Source organism: Trypanosoma cruzi, genomic scaffold (assembly GCF_000209065.1).
Source record: "Trypanosoma cruzi strain CL Brener 1047053516851 genomic scaffold, whole genome shotgun sequence".
Lineage (NCBI taxonomy): Eukaryota > Euglenozoa > Kinetoplastea > Trypanosomatida > Trypanosomatidae > Trypanosoma > Trypanosoma cruzi.
In genome coordinates, this window is record NW_001849577.1 from 283,182 (window position 1) to 298,290 (window position 15,109).

Here is a 15,109-nt window from a genome sequence, read left to right on the forward strand (position 1 = left end):
AAAGAAATACGCTTACAATAAATAAATAAAAAACAAATGAATACAAATGAAACATCCTGAAAAGGTAATAAAGTTCATCCATAAAAAAGAAAAAAAAGAAAAAAAAAGAAACCATTAAGAAATACATTTGGGCTATTCTTTCCTTCTTTTTTGTCCTTCCCTCTTGCTCCTAGGATTCCAATGGGTACAACGAGAACTCGTAAATAAAAAGAAAAAAAAATGAACAACAAAAAGGCAAAATACCTGCCCATATTCAATTTACATTTTTTCTGAGGAACCAATGGTGGAGTTAAAGCTTTTTTTGTAAAAGGTACTCTCGTACCGGTAGTGTCCTGGACCAGGATTGCCGACCTCGTTGCCAGAAGTAAACCTTCCATCTGTTCCCCATGTACCATTCAATGATCCTCCCCCGCCCAATGAGGGTTTTTCAGAAATATCATACTGTCCAGGACCAGGAATGGAGGTTTTAGAATCTTTCTTCTCAAAACGAGGGGCAGTACCAAAATACGAGCCGCTTGTACACGTAGGTTTCGGCCAATCATAATTTACATTATAAACGGGATCTAAAGGAACTTTTCTAGAGCTCATTTTTGCTGCAACGTTAATGGCACTATCCCGCGGTCGAGGTGGATGAATACGAAGTGGTACACGTACAACAGGACGACGAGGTTCAAAAATCCCTTCGACTTCAGTAGATTTTGAAGAAGGAAATCTTGGGGATTGGGAGCGAAAAGGTACAGAGGCCAATTGGTATTTTTGCAGTTTATTGGGCTTAGTGGGCTCATATGCTCCAGGGCCGATGTTTGTCCCAGGCGGCATTCTATTTCGGCCTGTTCCGGAACCAAATGTACATGCTTTTTTTGTTTTAGGAGGCGCTTTTGGACGACGCGGCGCAATATCTCCTGTATAAGCACCGGGACCAGGTGAATCAGTGGGTCCTGGCGCATGAAGTGGCGCCGAAGAACCAAAAGCCGAAAAGGATTCCGGATTTGCAACGCGATATTCATCTAAAGATTGAAAATAGGAAGGTAAATTATAACTTCCAGGTCCTGGATTCACGCTGTCACCTCCAAATGTTGAACGCAAAGTTTTTGTCGAAAACATTGAACTGGGCTTATTATTATAAAGAGAATTATCTGGAGCTGCAATATCATAATGACCCGGTCCTGGTATATCATTAAACCGAGGAGCATCACGACCACTATAACCACCAAAATGAGCAGCTCTTGAATTTGCCCGACGACCCGAACCATAATTTGGGTCATATGAGCCTGGACCGATAGAAAATGAGTTTTCAGCTCCTTTGGAACAAGCTGCTCCCATGGCATGGGACCTTCCACACCGACCCCACTTATTTCCATCATGAGGATACGCCCCTGGGCCAGGAACCTCATCAGCTCTCGGACAAAAAAAACGATCCAATGAAGAAAAAAACGGAACAACAGTGATGTCACCACGTCGGTAATCATTCGTAATTATATCATAGGTTCCAACGCCAGGTACGGCAGTACCATGATGCGAATAAAACCTTTCGCTCGTGATGCCAAACGGAGCCTCACCATGAATGGGTTTGGACAAATTGGAAGTTAAATTATAGGATCCTGGTCCAACTCCTGGCCCTGTGCCGCCACCCGTATAAAGGCCTGGTAACTTCGCTCGAAAAAGGGGCAACTCCTCCTTAATCATCTCTACTCACTGTTGGCCTTTTTAAAATTATTCCCTTCAATCCTTTCCTTCAAAATAAAGCGAGTTATTGTTATTATTATTAATTCCACCCTAAATCTTAAGAAACAGAAATATAATAAACCAATGCATATATTTATATATAACGTAAAGAAAAAAGATGCAATATTTTGCAATACAAATACGTGGGAAAAAAAAAAATAGCCATCAGAGGAAACAAACTTTTTACAATAAAGTGATATATTTGTTCATTCTCCGATTTTGTTGTTGTTTATATTTCTTTTTAATTTATTTATAAAAATAAATAAATAAATAAATAAATAAATAATAATAATAATAATAGCGAAATAGGAAAAACAAAAAATTCTTTCTTAAAGATCGTTTCAAATGATATAGAAGAACGTAAGTAAAAGACAACTTATACAAATAATTGTCCACGTTCTATACGCAGCAAAAAAACGACAACTTCTCCTTTTAAAGGGACGTGAAGCGCACTCTGGACATAAAACTGTTCCTGACATCGACAAAGTATAAAAAACAGTATTCGTCGGAATAAATGCATAGCATTCTGAACAAAATTTAAAATCAGACTGAGAATTTTCTGCTCTAACCATTTTTTTCCCATCCCGTCCATAAGGATTGGAACGGCAACAAGCACCATAAACTTCTTCACAGAAAACACATTCCCATACAGCAGATTCTTCGGGATGATTTATACACGCAAAATTACTTGAAGAAAGTAACCACATCCCATGCCCCCTACTACATTTAGGTATCCATACAGAGTAATACACTTCAAGAAGTTTCTCAAAAAATGCATCTAACAGTCTTGTTACAGCAAGCAAACATGGAAATTCGTTGCCTAAACTTGTCCCCGCTGTAGGATAATAAGTGCCCGGTAAAAGTCCATTTTCTGTAGCAAAACGTAGATTCAACGGTCCAGAAAACCCACAGGAACGTCGAATTCCTTTAAAAAAAAGTTCCTTTTCCCCTTCTGTATCCAATTTTCTTTTTATCTCAGTAGGTGCCGAAGTAGTACGAACATCTGCATTTGGCTTACGACAAGTCGCATGCATCTGTCGACATTTCTCCACTACCGGCTGCAAACCCTCAAATACATTTAAAAGTAAATCAAGTAAACCTTTTAATTGGAAAGTTACCGCATGATCCAAATCACCCTTCTCTATTCGTGATTCAACTGCTAAACAAAAATCAGCCGCCAATTCAAGAATTTCTTTTCCAAAAACCTTAACAATATGTACTGCCCCATCTTCATCTGCCCAATTTAACGTAAGGTATTGAATTATGTTATCTAAAATACTCGATCGGGAAAAAGTATCATTGCTGCTTAATTCATGAAAAACATTTCTTATTGAAACCATAGAAAACACTTCAAAGCATCGCAACAACATAGAGGCACCTGCAACATCGATAGAATCCAAAAAGCTGCTCTTCAACACCATGGAAAAAACATCAATGAGGAAAAAGCTATAAATCTCATAATGATGAACAACATATGTCTCTCGTACGTCTTTATTTTCACTTGGTTTAATCAGTAAATACCAAAGTTCAAGCGAATTATTAAAGTGCTCTCTCCTACAATCTCTAAATTTCTCAAAAGAAATCAAAGATTGACGAAGGGCAATCAAAGTGTTTCGGTAAAATGAAAGATCAAAAAAAAGAATATCCCAGGCTGACGAAACTGCAGAATCGAGGCGCATTTCTTTCTGAGGCAGAATAGAGTATTTAGACATATTTGCGAAAGATTCTTCCGAATCACTTTTTCTAAGAGCAAGAATGCACTCAGTCAAAAATGGAATTATTTTAAATAAAAGTGCTGCAGAAAAAACATCTCTACAAGAATTTCTATAAATCTCAAGCTCTGGCCGATGAAAACCTTTCATAAATAGAAGGTTTGGTGCAGAAAGAAGCAATGCGGCCATCACATCCGATGTTGACCATTGAGCTTCTTCCAAGACACGTTTAGAACTTAGACGCTCAATAAAAGAAAACGATACAAAATACTGAATATATGCCGTCAAAAGCCGATGATATAATGGCAACTCCACACAAGGAACGTCTCGAAAATAATCCATTAAAATATTAAGCCACGAAACAACTCTTTTACCCACAGTATCTAAGCGCGGAAGACAAACCATTTCAACACCACTTTCCTCAACTTTGCGTACAAGATAAAAAAACATACGCAAAATGAAGTAGGAAAGAGGAGAACATGGGAAAGAAGTCAACACCTGTCCATGTTCGGCTTCAAAACGTGTTGCAAGGGGCGGATTCCAAAAAGGAATAAGAAACAAGGGCGGACAACGGGAACGAGAAAGAGTATACCAATTTGTATCAGCAGATTCCGCCAATAATTCATACGATAATGAATACAACGCAGAAATAGGTATGTCAAAGGTGTAAAACGGAAACTTAATTTCTGATTCCCCAGCCAAATTCTCCTTCCACGACCTTTTTAAGCAGGTTGCAAAATCCTTTGAAGGAAGAGAAACGGCTTCCAATAAGTTGCACAAATGACCACCGGGAGCCAAAAGCCGAAAAAGTGCTGAAGCATCTTTTCCATTTGGTTTTAAATTCCCTATGTCCATCCATGACAAACTTCTCGCCCCACCAGCACGTCCTTTTGTACCATAGCTTGCAAATGTCAAGTCACATAAATTTAAAAACCCTCCTTTTTCAAAAAAAGTGTCCAAAACCACCTTTGTTTCATAATGTAGAGGTTGAAGTGGATAATTGACGTGTCTAAAAAACGTCTCCAACGAAACAATTTGCTTTTCCAGACCCATTTATTTTCCTATCTGTCCTTTCCTTCTCTAAGAAAAAAAAATAGACAAGGCAAAAATGAAATTCTAAATTTAAAAAGAAGGAATAATAAAAAAGACGATTCACACATAATAAGCCTCCCTCCCAAACGCGACCGGCCGCAGCGGGCCCGAAAGGGACGGTTACGGCGCCGCCCGGCTCCCGGAGGCCGCGCCGCAAACCACACCCGGTTTCCCGATTTGGCGACGCGACCGGGCACGTCCTTCTGGCAAGTTGCTTCGTTTCCGCACGGCCGGATCGTTGGGCCGCGTTCTTCTGTTTTTTGTTTTTTTTATGTACCTGTAGTTTTTTGGTTGTTGTTTTTTTCTTTTTCTTTTTTGTTTTTTTTTTTATGACGTCGCCGTTTCAGGGCCGTGATCGCGGTTGTGGTTTGTATTTATGGTTTGTTTCAATCTCCATTTAGTTGACTTTTCTTTGTTTCTCTTTTCATTATTGTAGAAGAGGAATCTCTTGCTCAAATAGTCTTCATGGCGTCAAGGGCGACAGTCTTCCAGACAGATGTTTTGGAATGGCTTTTGTCTAATAAAGCTTCTTTGTCGCGGCTTCGTAAAGAAAGATATGCACTGGAAAAGGGAGTTATGGACTATTTGTATGAATTCAGAGATATGTTTCGGGATGTGAAAGAAGGGGAATCAAAGGAAGGAGAGAAAAAACTGGAAGGTGTTCAGGAATCGGTTGGATCCCGTTCCTTGAGTCAGTTTTACGAATCAGAAGAATTAGCTAAACGCATGAAATGGAAGCGCGTGACATGGGACGAGGACGCGGACTATAACAGTTTTTCACGTCGGCTTTTGGATAACGATAACTTGCTGAAAAATGTGCCTGCATTTTCTTTCTTGTCTATTCACGTTACAAATGATCCTTCTTCTATCCAGTTTGTGAAGTTCCCCGTTTGTAAGAAAAGCATTGAACTGGGGACTCTTACAAATTGGGCTCTTCAAGAACGTGATCCTATTTCTGTTGAAAAATACCTACCAAGTAGGAAAAATAAACTGCGTAGCGCATTTACTGTGGATTGGATTGCCGGAGAAGTGAAAGTCATTGACACTGCATCTGTTCAAGAAGTTCTAACGTTTCTACATACCGTCGCTCCACGTCTTCAGGCTGTTCAGCTTCGTATGGAAGAACAACAGACGGCGTTAGTGGAGAATGTTCAAGACGCAAAGATACGTGTTGGAGCAGAAGTTAAATTCAATGAGCATGACACAACTTTTTGGGATGATCCGAAGCGAAAAGACAACCTTGATTACGTCACTCCCGATGACGTAGAGAAATTTCTTCAGGGTCTTTTAAAATCGGCCTTTCTTTATCGTTGGTTTTTAAAGGGTCAAGGCCTGCGTGTATTGCCGCCTGGTAAGCCCTACTTTATTGACATGGAAAAAAAAGAAATTCAAATACCAGCAAATTTTGCGGAATTTAATTGGCGTGCTGCTCATAAACGCTTTGAGAAAATTGAACGCATTTTTTCTACTATGAGAGCATTCTGGTGGTTATGGTTTTCTCTAGCGATGGTGATAATAGGAGATGTGGAACTTTTTTGATAAAGATAAAGAAATATATTGAGGCGATAAAAATCGTGTTGAAATTTTAAAAAAAGAGAAATGCATTGACTGTTCCATATATATATATATATATATATATAATATTTCAAAATAATAATATATAAGCTAATATCTATTTCTTATTTGCAATGTATTTGGAAATAGCGTAATGTTTTGTGATCCATATCCGCGCTTGGGGGTGCACTTTTTTGTCTTTTTTCCATCCTAATATATATATATATATATATATATATATATATATATATATTATATATATATATATATATTATATATATATATATATATATATCATTTCCCTTTAAATGCCTTTTACTAGAATACATAAAAAGAATATGTCTCGCGCCGCTCTTATGAAGGAGTCCTTTGAGCTCCTTCAAAGAGATGGTAAAATACCAAAAGCCTCTGTTCCAACTGCACTTCGAGCGGCAGGTCTAAACCCGAGTGAGGAAAGGATAAAGGAAATCATGAATACTGTGACTGATCTTGATATGGCTGGTTATGAAGCACTTGTTGCAAAACATGACGATAAGACGGATACCCCAGAAGCAGTCAAGGAGGCATTTCGAGTTTTTGACAAGGATTTGGATGGTACTGTGTCTGTTGCAGAATTTCGTCATATTATGACAACAATGGGAGAAAAGTATACCGAAGAAGAATTTCGTGATTTAATTCAAGGTTTTGAGGAGAATGGCGTTATTCATTACGAAAAATTTGTGAACAAGATGCTGGCTCCTTTTACTGATCATGGCAATCTGGAGGATGTGATATAGAACAATTTCAAAAACAGCAGCTTTTTTCCCGCATTGATTTTATTCTTCCTGGTGCATTGCCTGTGTGTGTTTTCTATTATTATTTATAGTTTATTTGCCTGTATTTGCATTGTTGATTTTAATTTTCTTTTTTTTTTAAAAAAAAAAATTTTATTACTGTTTTATTATTATTATTGCTAATTATTATTATTCTTTTATTTATTTATTTAAATTTGGGACACTAAAAATAAGAAGTTTCTTTTATTTATTTATTTATTTGCTTATTTGTTTATTTGTCTCTTGCAAGAATCAATTTTTTTTTCTTTTTAAAGGAAAAAAAAATGGTGAAGGTGAAAACCATCAGTCGGTCGCATTTGGAATGGACCAAAGATCGAAATGGCGAAGTTCCACGAGTCAATCGTAATTTTGATACAAAATACAATCCAATGGCGAAACAAACAGAGTTCACGCGTGCGATTCGTGCAGCAAAGCTTGATCGAATGTTTGCAAAACCATTTGTTGGCGCTCTTTCCGGTCATCACGATACTATTCAATCAGTTGCTGTAGACTACACCAGCCTGTCAACCGTGGTCAGTGGAGCGTTTGATGGGGGTATAATAGTGTGGGATGTTTTTACGAAGCGACCAAAAGCAATTGTTGATGCACATCGACATTCCGTTGATGGACTTGTTTTATCTACTGATGGTGTTGCTTGTTTTAGTGCATCCCGTGATAAGGTGGTTAAAATGTGGGATTTGGATTTTCCTTCTGATGATTCGAAGGTTGAACCGTTGGCTGAATACCTCGGTGAGTTTCCTTTTTCATCCATTGATCATCACTTTCATAAGTCTATCTTTGTAACTTCTTCTGATGCTGTGCATTTATGGGATGTTAACAGGACACAACCTCTTCAGCGTTTTTCATGGGGTGATGACACAGTCTCTTGTTGTCAATTTAACAAGGTGGAAACCGAATTGGTCGCCTGTTGTATGTCTGATCGTGGTGTTTTTATATATGATACAAGAACTAAAGCATCGCATTCTAAAATTATTATGGAAATGTGCTGCACGAGTGTTGCATGGAATCCCATGGATCCAAACACTTTTGTAACAGGTTCAGATGATCGGAACTGTTATTTGTTTGACATGCGAGTGCCTGGACGCCCCAAAAGCGTTTTTCAGGGACATATTAATGGTATAACATCAGTTGATTTTTGTCCGACCGGAAAGAAATTTGTGGCAGGATCGTTGGATGCTACGCTTCGAATGTGGGATATTCATCAAACTACAAAATCTAATTCTATTGAAATGTATCACACGAAACGTATGGCCAAGGTTTTTTCCGTTAAGTGGTCTCCCGATAGTAGTTACATATACAGTGGAAGTGAGGATGCCATCCTTAGGGTTTGGAAAGCTGATGCAAGCAAGCCTGTGCGTCCGTTACGAGGACCTGAAAGAAGTAGCTTTAATTATATGCGATCTCTAAAGGATAGGTATTCCGGATTTGTGGAAGTAAGGAGAATTGCTAATCAGCGTAATACTCCGAAGGCAATTAGCAGAGCACAGTTGCGAGGTAAGAAAGCAGAGAAGCGTGAATTTGTCAAGGAGGCATCCCGAAGAAAACATGATGATATAAAGCCCCTTGCTCAACGTAAGGTTTATCAGTCTCTTAATTAAATATATATATGCGGTTTGTGGTAGGTTTGTTATTTCAGGAAGAATACAATATTACAGCTTCTTTTGTTGTTTTTTTGTTGCTGCTACTGTTTGATTTTTGAAATCTGATATTATGTGGATTTTTTTTTATATATATGCGCGTAATTTTGGGTATTCTTATGCCATTTTATATTTATTTTGTAGAAGGGGATCTCTTTTTACAATAAGAGAAGTTTATTATTATTATTATTTAACTTTTATATTGTTTTGTAGCCGTCTTGGAGTAGAATTCATTGTTAAGGAATGACAACTACTTCTCGTTATGCCTTTAAAGTGGATTACTATGACCCACAGGCAAATCTTACTCGTCAATATTTGCTTCTTTACTACACAGAAGACGCGACAATTGAAATGCATGACCTTAAAACAAAGCGAGTGTTTCTTAAACGTTGTGCCTATCCTTCCTTAGGCGTACAGGAATTATTTATTGGAGCAACTGTAAATATTTTTTCTCGTTCATTAAAGCTTGTGGATTACGGAGATGAAGCAACGCGGCAACACTTTTCGGCAGCAATGGGGGAGTTTATTCTAATTATTACAGAAAACGGTTTTCGTTCTGTGGGAACGATTGTTGATAAGATTATCTCACAGGGACTACGGATAAAGAACATCCGTTTAGTAGATTTGCCGGATAATATGTGCTTGCAATTTGGGATTTCTAGCCGATGCATTGTCATATTAGTCAAGGGATCAGAAGCTGCTGAAAAAGTTGTTTTGTTAAATGAGGCATTTCAAAATGTAACTGTTGTCGTATCAAATCCCACAGATGTGGGTTTACTCTCTGATGTTGCCTTTGGTCCGGGGAAAACAACTGCGATGATGAAAAATTGCTCGATTTGTGTCATCAAGCCCCATGCGATAACAAGTGGCTATCAAGGCGCAATTATTCAGCGTTTGATTGATGAAGGCTTTTATATTACCGCCTTGGGGATGTATACTTTAAGTTTGACCGATGCGGAAGATTTTCTCGAGGTGTATAATGGTGTTGTACCAGAGTACAAGAGACTCGTAGAGCAAATGTCCAGCGGGCCTTGTTGGGCAATAGAGGTATACGCTGAAAATGCAGTAACAGCTCTTCGCGCCGTGTGTGGGCCACATGACCCTGAGGTTTGCCATGTGTTATTTCCTCACACTATTCGTTCAAAATATGGTATTGATCGCACTCGAAACTCGGTACACTGTACGGATTTAGAAGAGGACGCGCCTTTGGAGTCTGAATTTTTTTTTTCGCTTCTCCAAAACCTTTAAACATGTATTTCTTTTTATAGACGGTGGTAATATTCTCTGAGAAGAGATTGAGAAAAAGTAATCAAACGAAAGATAGTTAATTCCGCAATTCTTTTAATGGAATGTGTTTCTGTGTGTAAGCATGGATGAATGGTGGGTAATGTATATAGCCTTATTTTTCATATAGTTTATGTGTTCCTTTTTTTGTCTGTTGATATTGTGTCAGCTTGAAAATTGCAATTCGATATCTACCGTCTTCATATTTACAGCAAATTCTTTACAATATTTATTTATTATTATTATTTTATCTTCCCTTTTATTATTGTGTGCCATTGTGCAATGAGGAAAAATAACGTTCAACGAAAAAAAAAAAAACAAAGGAAGAACAACCATCTAACATCAATTGAGTGCAAAAAAAAAAAAAAAAAAACTCTGTAAGAAGATATTTTACAGGAAATGATTCAACCTCAACTGATTTTACTTCGGGAGGGAACCGATACATCCCAAGGCAAACCTCAGTTGATCAGCAACATCAACGCCTGTATGAATGTGGTTGATACTGTCAAGACAACTCTTGGTCCGTGTGGAATGGACAAGCTCATTCACAACGGCCGCGATGTGAGCATCTCAAATGATGGAGCGACAATCATGAATTTGTTGGAAATTGTTCACCCTGCAGCCAAAAGTCTTGTGGATATTGCCATGTCGCAAGATCATGAAGTTGGTGATGGAACCACTTCTGTCGTTGTTCTGGCGGGAGAATTACTCAAGGAAGCGAAGGCATGCGTGGAAGATGGCATGGCTCCGCAGATTATTATTAAGGCTTTTCGCGCCGCCTTGTCCGTTGCAATGAAAACCCTACAAGAGCTTTGTGTTCCATTTGATCCCAATTCCGAACAGGGCCGTAAAAATCTTGTGCGGTGTGCGGAAACTGCACTCAACTCAAAACTCATAAACACTGAATGTCTCTTTTTTGCTAAAATGGCTACCGATGCTGTTTTAACACTCGACAGTGACCTAAACCTTGATATGATTGGTGTCAAGAAGGTGTCTGGTGGCAGTATGCGAGACAGCATCCTCGTTGATGGTGTGGCCTTCAAAAAGACATTTTCCTATGCTGGATTTGAGCAACAACGTAAGAAGTTTGAGTTTCCAAAGGTGTTGTTGCTGAATGTCGAGCTAGAACTTAAGGCAGAAAAGGACAATGCTGAAGTGCGTGTGAAGGACCCCAAGCAGTACCAATCTATTGTGGACGCGGAGTGGAAAATCATCTATGACAAAATGGAAAAGTGCGTTGAAACTGGAGCAAAGATTGTTCTTTCCAGGCTCCCAATCGGTGACCTAGCAACGCAGTACTTTGCCGATCACGACATTTTCTGTGCGGGCCGCGTGAGCACGGATGACATGGCCCGCGTGGCGCTGGCCACTGGTGGTGTCGTGCAGTCCACTCTGAGTAACATCCCTAAAGAGGCACTGGGAAGTTGTGCCCTTTTTGAAGAGCGACAAGTAGGGACAGAGCGTTACAATTTCTTTACTGGTTGCAAAAATGCCAAAACAGCCACAATCATCCTCCGCGGTGGGGCACAACAGTTTATTGATGAGGCGGATCGTTCCCTTCATGACGCCATCTGTATCGTGAAGCGCGCTTACAAGACAGGTTCTGTTGTAGGGGGCGGTGGTGCTGTGGAAATGGAGCTGAGCAAGATTCTCCGGGAGTATTCGCGTACAATCCGTGGAAAAGAACAGATGGTGATTGGTGGATTTGCGAGGGCTTTGGAGGTGATTCCGCGCCAGTTGTCAGAAAATGCCGGACACGACAGTACCGACACTCTCAACAAACTCCGCCAAAAGCACTATATGGCCGGAGGCGCCGGTAAATGGTACGGAGTGGATATCATTAATGGTGGCATCTGCGATACGTTTGAACGTTTTGTTTGGGAGCCAACATTGGTAAAGAGAAATGCCATTCAAAGTGCTACCGAGGCAGCTTGTCTTATTCTATCCATTGATGAAACCGTGACGAATCCAGAGTCAGATGCCGGAAAGAAACAAGCTGCTGCTGGTCGCGGTGGTGCTGCTATGCCAATCAGTAAGGCTGGAATGGGCGGCATGTTTAAGGGTGCTCCGGGGGTTACAAAGATGAAGGGCCGTGCTGGGCGATGAGGACATCACTTTTGGATCCACACTCTTCTAAGTTTAGGTTTAATACATAAAGGAAAGGAAAAGGGATTAACCCCAAATCTATTTTAAGCCGTCTTGACACACAAAAATGCATGCATACATGCGATCGAAGGCACGTTTGCGGACAAACACGTATTTTTTCTTTTTCTATGATTAATCAGGAGGTGTTGAATACCTTTCTTTTCTTTTGCCTTTATTGCCGCGCTGTTTTTTTTTTTTTTTTTTTTTTTTTTTTTTTTTTGACATTTGAATCCTCCTTTATGTAACTTTTTCACTTTGATTTTTTTTTTTTTTTTTTTTTTTGGGAATGCTGTTTCCACCTGTACATGTCGCATGATGATCACTCCAGTGGTGTGGACAAATACACACCAGAAAAGAAAATTACTATTATAATAATTATTAGTAGTAGTATTGGTAGTATTCAGAGTGCCACAGGCTCCTCTCCGTGGGTCTTCTAATTAGCGGGCCGAATAGAACAAGAGGGAGCAACAGCTTAAGAAGGAGAGAGAAGGAAGGCGTATCTGCATACACATCTTTTTTATCTTCTTATTTGGAAGGATTTACATTTAAAATAACGTAGCCCCATCACTGTTATTGAGCCGTCTCACGCATGTTGCGTCGGTCACTCGTCACATTTCCTTGGTGGAACTTTCAGACGGAACACCGTCAACGGTGTGTCATGATGTACGGTGGATCCCGCGCAAAGAACACACACAACGCAAATCATCGTGTTTTCATTAAGAAGTACAAAAGAAACGCATTTCCAAATAGAACACGACATCATTGGGCAGTCTCCATGACAGGTGTACTCGGTCAACGTCCGCGCCGCATGCCGTGGCCTTATGATTTAACTTCGTTGATCTTCAACCAACCGCGGCAGGGATCAGACAAAATTGGATACGTGGTGGGCACAAGTATGTTGAAGACGGCTGTTGTGGCCGCAAATCATATGGTGTATTACCCCAAGTTTAACCAACGTGTATCGCGTACGAGTCGTTTTTTTGCTCACGATGAGGACCTGGCGTGCGTTGAAGGGGATTTGGTACACATCAAGCAATGCCGGAAGATATCGAAATACAAGCACTACTATGTTTTTAGTATTTTGGAACCAAACATCGAGGGTCGTGAGCGTCTGAAGTTGGGGTTAAAGGCCGTTCCACCTCCTTTGTTTGGATATCCCGTCTCGCGTCGAATAGTGAAGTTGAACTTGACAAATACTGAAGGTACCAAAGAGAAACTTGCCGCGGCAATACAAGAGCATGTGCAGGATGCTTACAGATTTGCTGGACCCACTCCAGATCAACCACGAAATCGTCTGACGGATTCTGTGACCTTTGATGATGCAAATAACATGATTGCACCCAACGCTCCAGCAACACCGGAGTCTCTGGAGGGTGTGGAAAGCCCATCACTGCTAGGAGACAAGGAAGAGTATACCGAGGTGGAGCAGGATACACGGAATAAGAAGGGTGATGAATATTGGATGAATCTGCAGCCCAAGGAGAAGTACGACTTCAAGGGATTTAAAAAATCTCCTTAGATTGTTGATATCATTTTCATCTCGCTGTATAAGTTGAAAAAACATTACAAAAGCAGCAAATCTGTCTTTTGAAGGTAAATTGATCGCTGGTTTTTTACTTTTTTTTTTTTTGTGTGTGTGTGTTTGTGCTTGTCTTTCCCTCCTTATCATTGGGCCTACATTAACAATGCTTTTTTTTCCTTTTGGTTATTATGGCATGTGTGTTGTCTCTGTAGAGAAAAACTGCAACAACAGTAAGTTCAATCTTGTTTTGCGCACATACTCTATTGTCCAAAAAGAAGAGGAAAAGAAAGGCAAATCCCGTATCATGCCTGGCTTCTCTTTTGCCAACGTGCAGCGAAACCTAAACCTTCAGCGGCAGGGTCTGCAGCCCCCCAAAACCCTTAAAACAGGAACCACTATTGTGGGGGTTGTGTATAAGGAGGGCGTAGTACTGGGTGCAGATACCCGTGCCACAGAAGGTAGTATTGTGGCAGACAAACGCTGCAAGAAGATTCACTACATGGCTCCTAACATTATGTGCTGTGGTGCAGGAACGGCGGCTGATACGGAGGCTGTGACAAACATGGTTTCTGCTAATTTGGCACTTCATCGTCTTGATACAGGCAAACAATCTCGAGTGCACGAAGCACTCACCATGCTGAAGCGTCACTTGTACAGATATCAAGGCCATGTAAGCGCCGCGTTGGTTCTTGGCGGCGTGGATGTAGAGGGGCCTTTTCTGGCAACAGTTGCCCCACATGGCAGCACCGATCGTCTTCCCTTTGTATCAATGGGAAGCGGTAGTATCGCAGCCATGTCCGCACTGGAAACTGGATACAAGGAGAATATGACATTGGAAGAGGCAAAGGAATTGGTGGCTTCCGCCATCCGGAAAGGGATATTTAATGATCCATACAGCGGCACACAGGTGGATCTCTGTGTCATTACGAAAACGAAGACAGAGTTGCTTATTGGGTACGATAAACCAAATGAGCGTAAGTACCCGAAACAAGAAATTCGTTTTCCTCCAGGCACTACGCCGGTGCTGAGGGAGGAGATACGCCAGTTGGTGACAATCACGGATGTCGAGTGACAAGATGGAAAGCGTCACTGCAAGGAAAGAAGGGAAAAGAGAGGAAAATGTTCCAAACGAAATACAACCAATGAAGGAAATCAACAATAAAAAAAGGAAAAGAACCGATGAGCAAAGAAGACAGGGTGAAGATGTAGGTGGGGACCACGAAACAGAAGCCGTCAATTACCCTCTGCGTAAAATAAAAGGGAAGGGGGCGGTATGGGACTCCCTTCAAAGAAGTGCTTTATGCCCGAGAGACACCCATTGAGCGAAGGAAGAAGAAAACAAAAGAACGGCTCTTTCATCCTCCTTTCTTTTCTACTGTGGGAATTGCATTGACACCGCAGCAGCCTGCTCAGCTTTGATGGTCAGCAGCGGATTTTCTGGGTTTTTTGTTTTGTTTTGTTTTTATTATTATTATTTTTGTTATTATTATAGCTTTTTCTTGTTTTTTATTTATTTATTTATTCAGGAGTAGCACAAAAAAAAAAAAAGTGTTGGATTTTCTGGTTTATTAGCTTCACATATTGGAATACATATATATATATTGG

At 40.1% G+C, this 15,109-nt stretch overlaps 9 protein-coding genes across 9 annotated transcripts, besides 23 other annotated features; 7 read left to right on the top strand and 2 right to left on the bottom strand.

Moving 5' to 3' along the window:
- Window positions 1-2,509: part of a sequence feature (areas merged during assembly that could not be assigned to a particular haplotype. This can correspond to areas where the two haplotypes were merged or to regions with more than two copies in the genome that were merged during assembly.) that runs on past the window's edge.
- Window positions 83-111: a microsatellite.
- Window positions 259-1,686, bottom strand: Tc00.1047053508461.350 (hypothetical protein, conserved; the record flags this gene model as incomplete). The annotated part of the gene is made up of 1 exon (XM_816534.1): window positions 259-1,686. The coding sequence occupies one exon, from the start codon at window positions 1,684-1,686 to the stop codon at window positions 259-261; it is 1,428 nt and encodes a 475-aa protein (XP_821627.1).
- Window positions 1,954-1,981: a sequence feature (AT_rich).
- Window positions 1,982-2,011: a microsatellite.
- Window positions 2,012-2,025: a sequence feature (AT_rich).
- Window positions 2,067-4,490, bottom strand: Tc00.1047053508461.360 (hypothetical protein, conserved; the record flags this gene model as incomplete). Its single annotated transcript, XM_816535.1, has 1 exon — window positions 2,067-4,490. One exon carries the CDS (start codon window positions 4,488-4,490, stop codon window positions 2,067-2,069), a length of 2,424 nt encoding a protein of 807 aa, XP_821628.1.
- Window positions 2,510-2,577: a sequence feature (areas merged during assembly that could not be assigned to a particular haplotype. This can correspond to areas where the two haplotypes were merged or to regions with more than two copies in the genome that were merged during assembly.).
- Window positions 2,578-6,070: a sequence feature (areas merged during assembly that could not be assigned to a particular haplotype. This can correspond to areas where the two haplotypes were merged or to regions with more than two copies in the genome that were merged during assembly.).
- Window positions 4,827-4,858: a microsatellite.
- Window positions 4,995-6,068, top strand: Tc00.1047053508461.370 (hypothetical protein, conserved; the record flags this gene model as incomplete). The annotated part of the gene is made up of 1 exon (XM_816536.1): window positions 4,995-6,068. One exon carries the CDS (start codon window positions 4,995-4,997, stop codon window positions 6,066-6,068), a length of 1,074 nt encoding a protein of 357 aa, XP_821629.1.
- Window positions 6,071-6,898: a sequence feature (areas merged during assembly that could not be assigned to a particular haplotype. This can correspond to areas where the two haplotypes were merged or to regions with more than two copies in the genome that were merged during assembly.).
- Window positions 6,145-6,169: a microsatellite.
- Window positions 6,297-6,378: a microsatellite.
- Window positions 6,392-6,859, top strand: Tc00.1047053508461.380 (calmodulin, putative; the record flags this gene model as incomplete). The annotated part of the gene is made up of 1 exon (XM_816537.1): window positions 6,392-6,859. One exon carries the CDS (start codon window positions 6,392-6,394, stop codon window positions 6,857-6,859), a length of 468 nt encoding a protein of 155 aa, XP_821630.1.
- Window positions 6,899-15,109: part of a sequence feature (areas merged during assembly that could not be assigned to a particular haplotype. This can correspond to areas where the two haplotypes were merged or to regions with more than two copies in the genome that were merged during assembly.) that runs on past the window's edge.
- Window positions 6,975-7,009: a sequence feature (AT_rich).
- Window positions 7,010-7,050: a microsatellite.
- Window positions 7,052-7,073: a sequence feature (AT_rich).
- Window positions 7,099-7,133: a microsatellite.
- On the top strand, window positions 7,180-8,514 carry Tc00.1047053508461.390 (hypothetical protein, conserved; the record flags this gene model as incomplete). Its single annotated transcript, XM_816538.1, has 1 exon — window positions 7,180-8,514. The coding sequence occupies one exon, from the start codon at window positions 7,180-7,182 to the stop codon at window positions 8,512-8,514; it is 1,335 nt and encodes a 444-aa protein (XP_821631.1).
- Window positions 8,727-8,757: a sequence feature (AT_rich).
- On the top strand, window positions 8,797-9,801 carry Tc00.1047053508461.400 (nucleoside diphosphate kinase, putative; the record flags this gene model as incomplete). Its single annotated transcript, XM_816539.1, has 1 exon — window positions 8,797-9,801. One exon carries the CDS (start codon window positions 8,797-8,799, stop codon window positions 9,799-9,801), a length of 1,005 nt encoding a protein of 334 aa, XP_821632.1.
- Window positions 10,062-10,088: a sequence feature (AT_rich).
- Tc00.1047053508461.410 (t-complex protein 1, eta subunit, putative) lies at window positions 10,237-11,943 on the top strand (the record flags this gene model as incomplete). Its single annotated transcript, XM_816540.1, has 1 exon — window positions 10,237-11,943. One exon carries the CDS (start codon window positions 10,237-10,239, stop codon window positions 11,941-11,943), a length of 1,707 nt encoding a protein of 568 aa, XP_821633.1.
- Window positions 12,169-12,202: a microsatellite.
- Window positions 12,242-12,264: a microsatellite.
- Tc00.1047053508461.420 (30S ribosomal protein S17, putative) lies at window positions 12,572-13,501 on the top strand (the record flags this gene model as incomplete). The annotated part of the gene is made up of 1 exon (XM_816541.1): window positions 12,572-13,501. One exon carries the CDS (start codon window positions 12,572-12,574, stop codon window positions 13,499-13,501), a length of 930 nt encoding a protein of 309 aa, XP_821634.1.
- On the top strand, window positions 13,668-14,576 carry Tc00.1047053508461.430 (proteasome beta 2 subunit, putative; the record flags this gene model as incomplete). The annotated part of the gene is made up of 1 exon (XM_816542.1): window positions 13,668-14,576. The coding sequence occupies one exon, from the start codon at window positions 13,668-13,670 to the stop codon at window positions 14,574-14,576; it is 909 nt and encodes a 302-aa protein (XP_821635.1).
- Window positions 14,949-14,966: a sequence feature (T-rich).
- Window positions 14,967-14,994: a microsatellite.
- Window positions 14,995-15,024: a sequence feature (T-rich).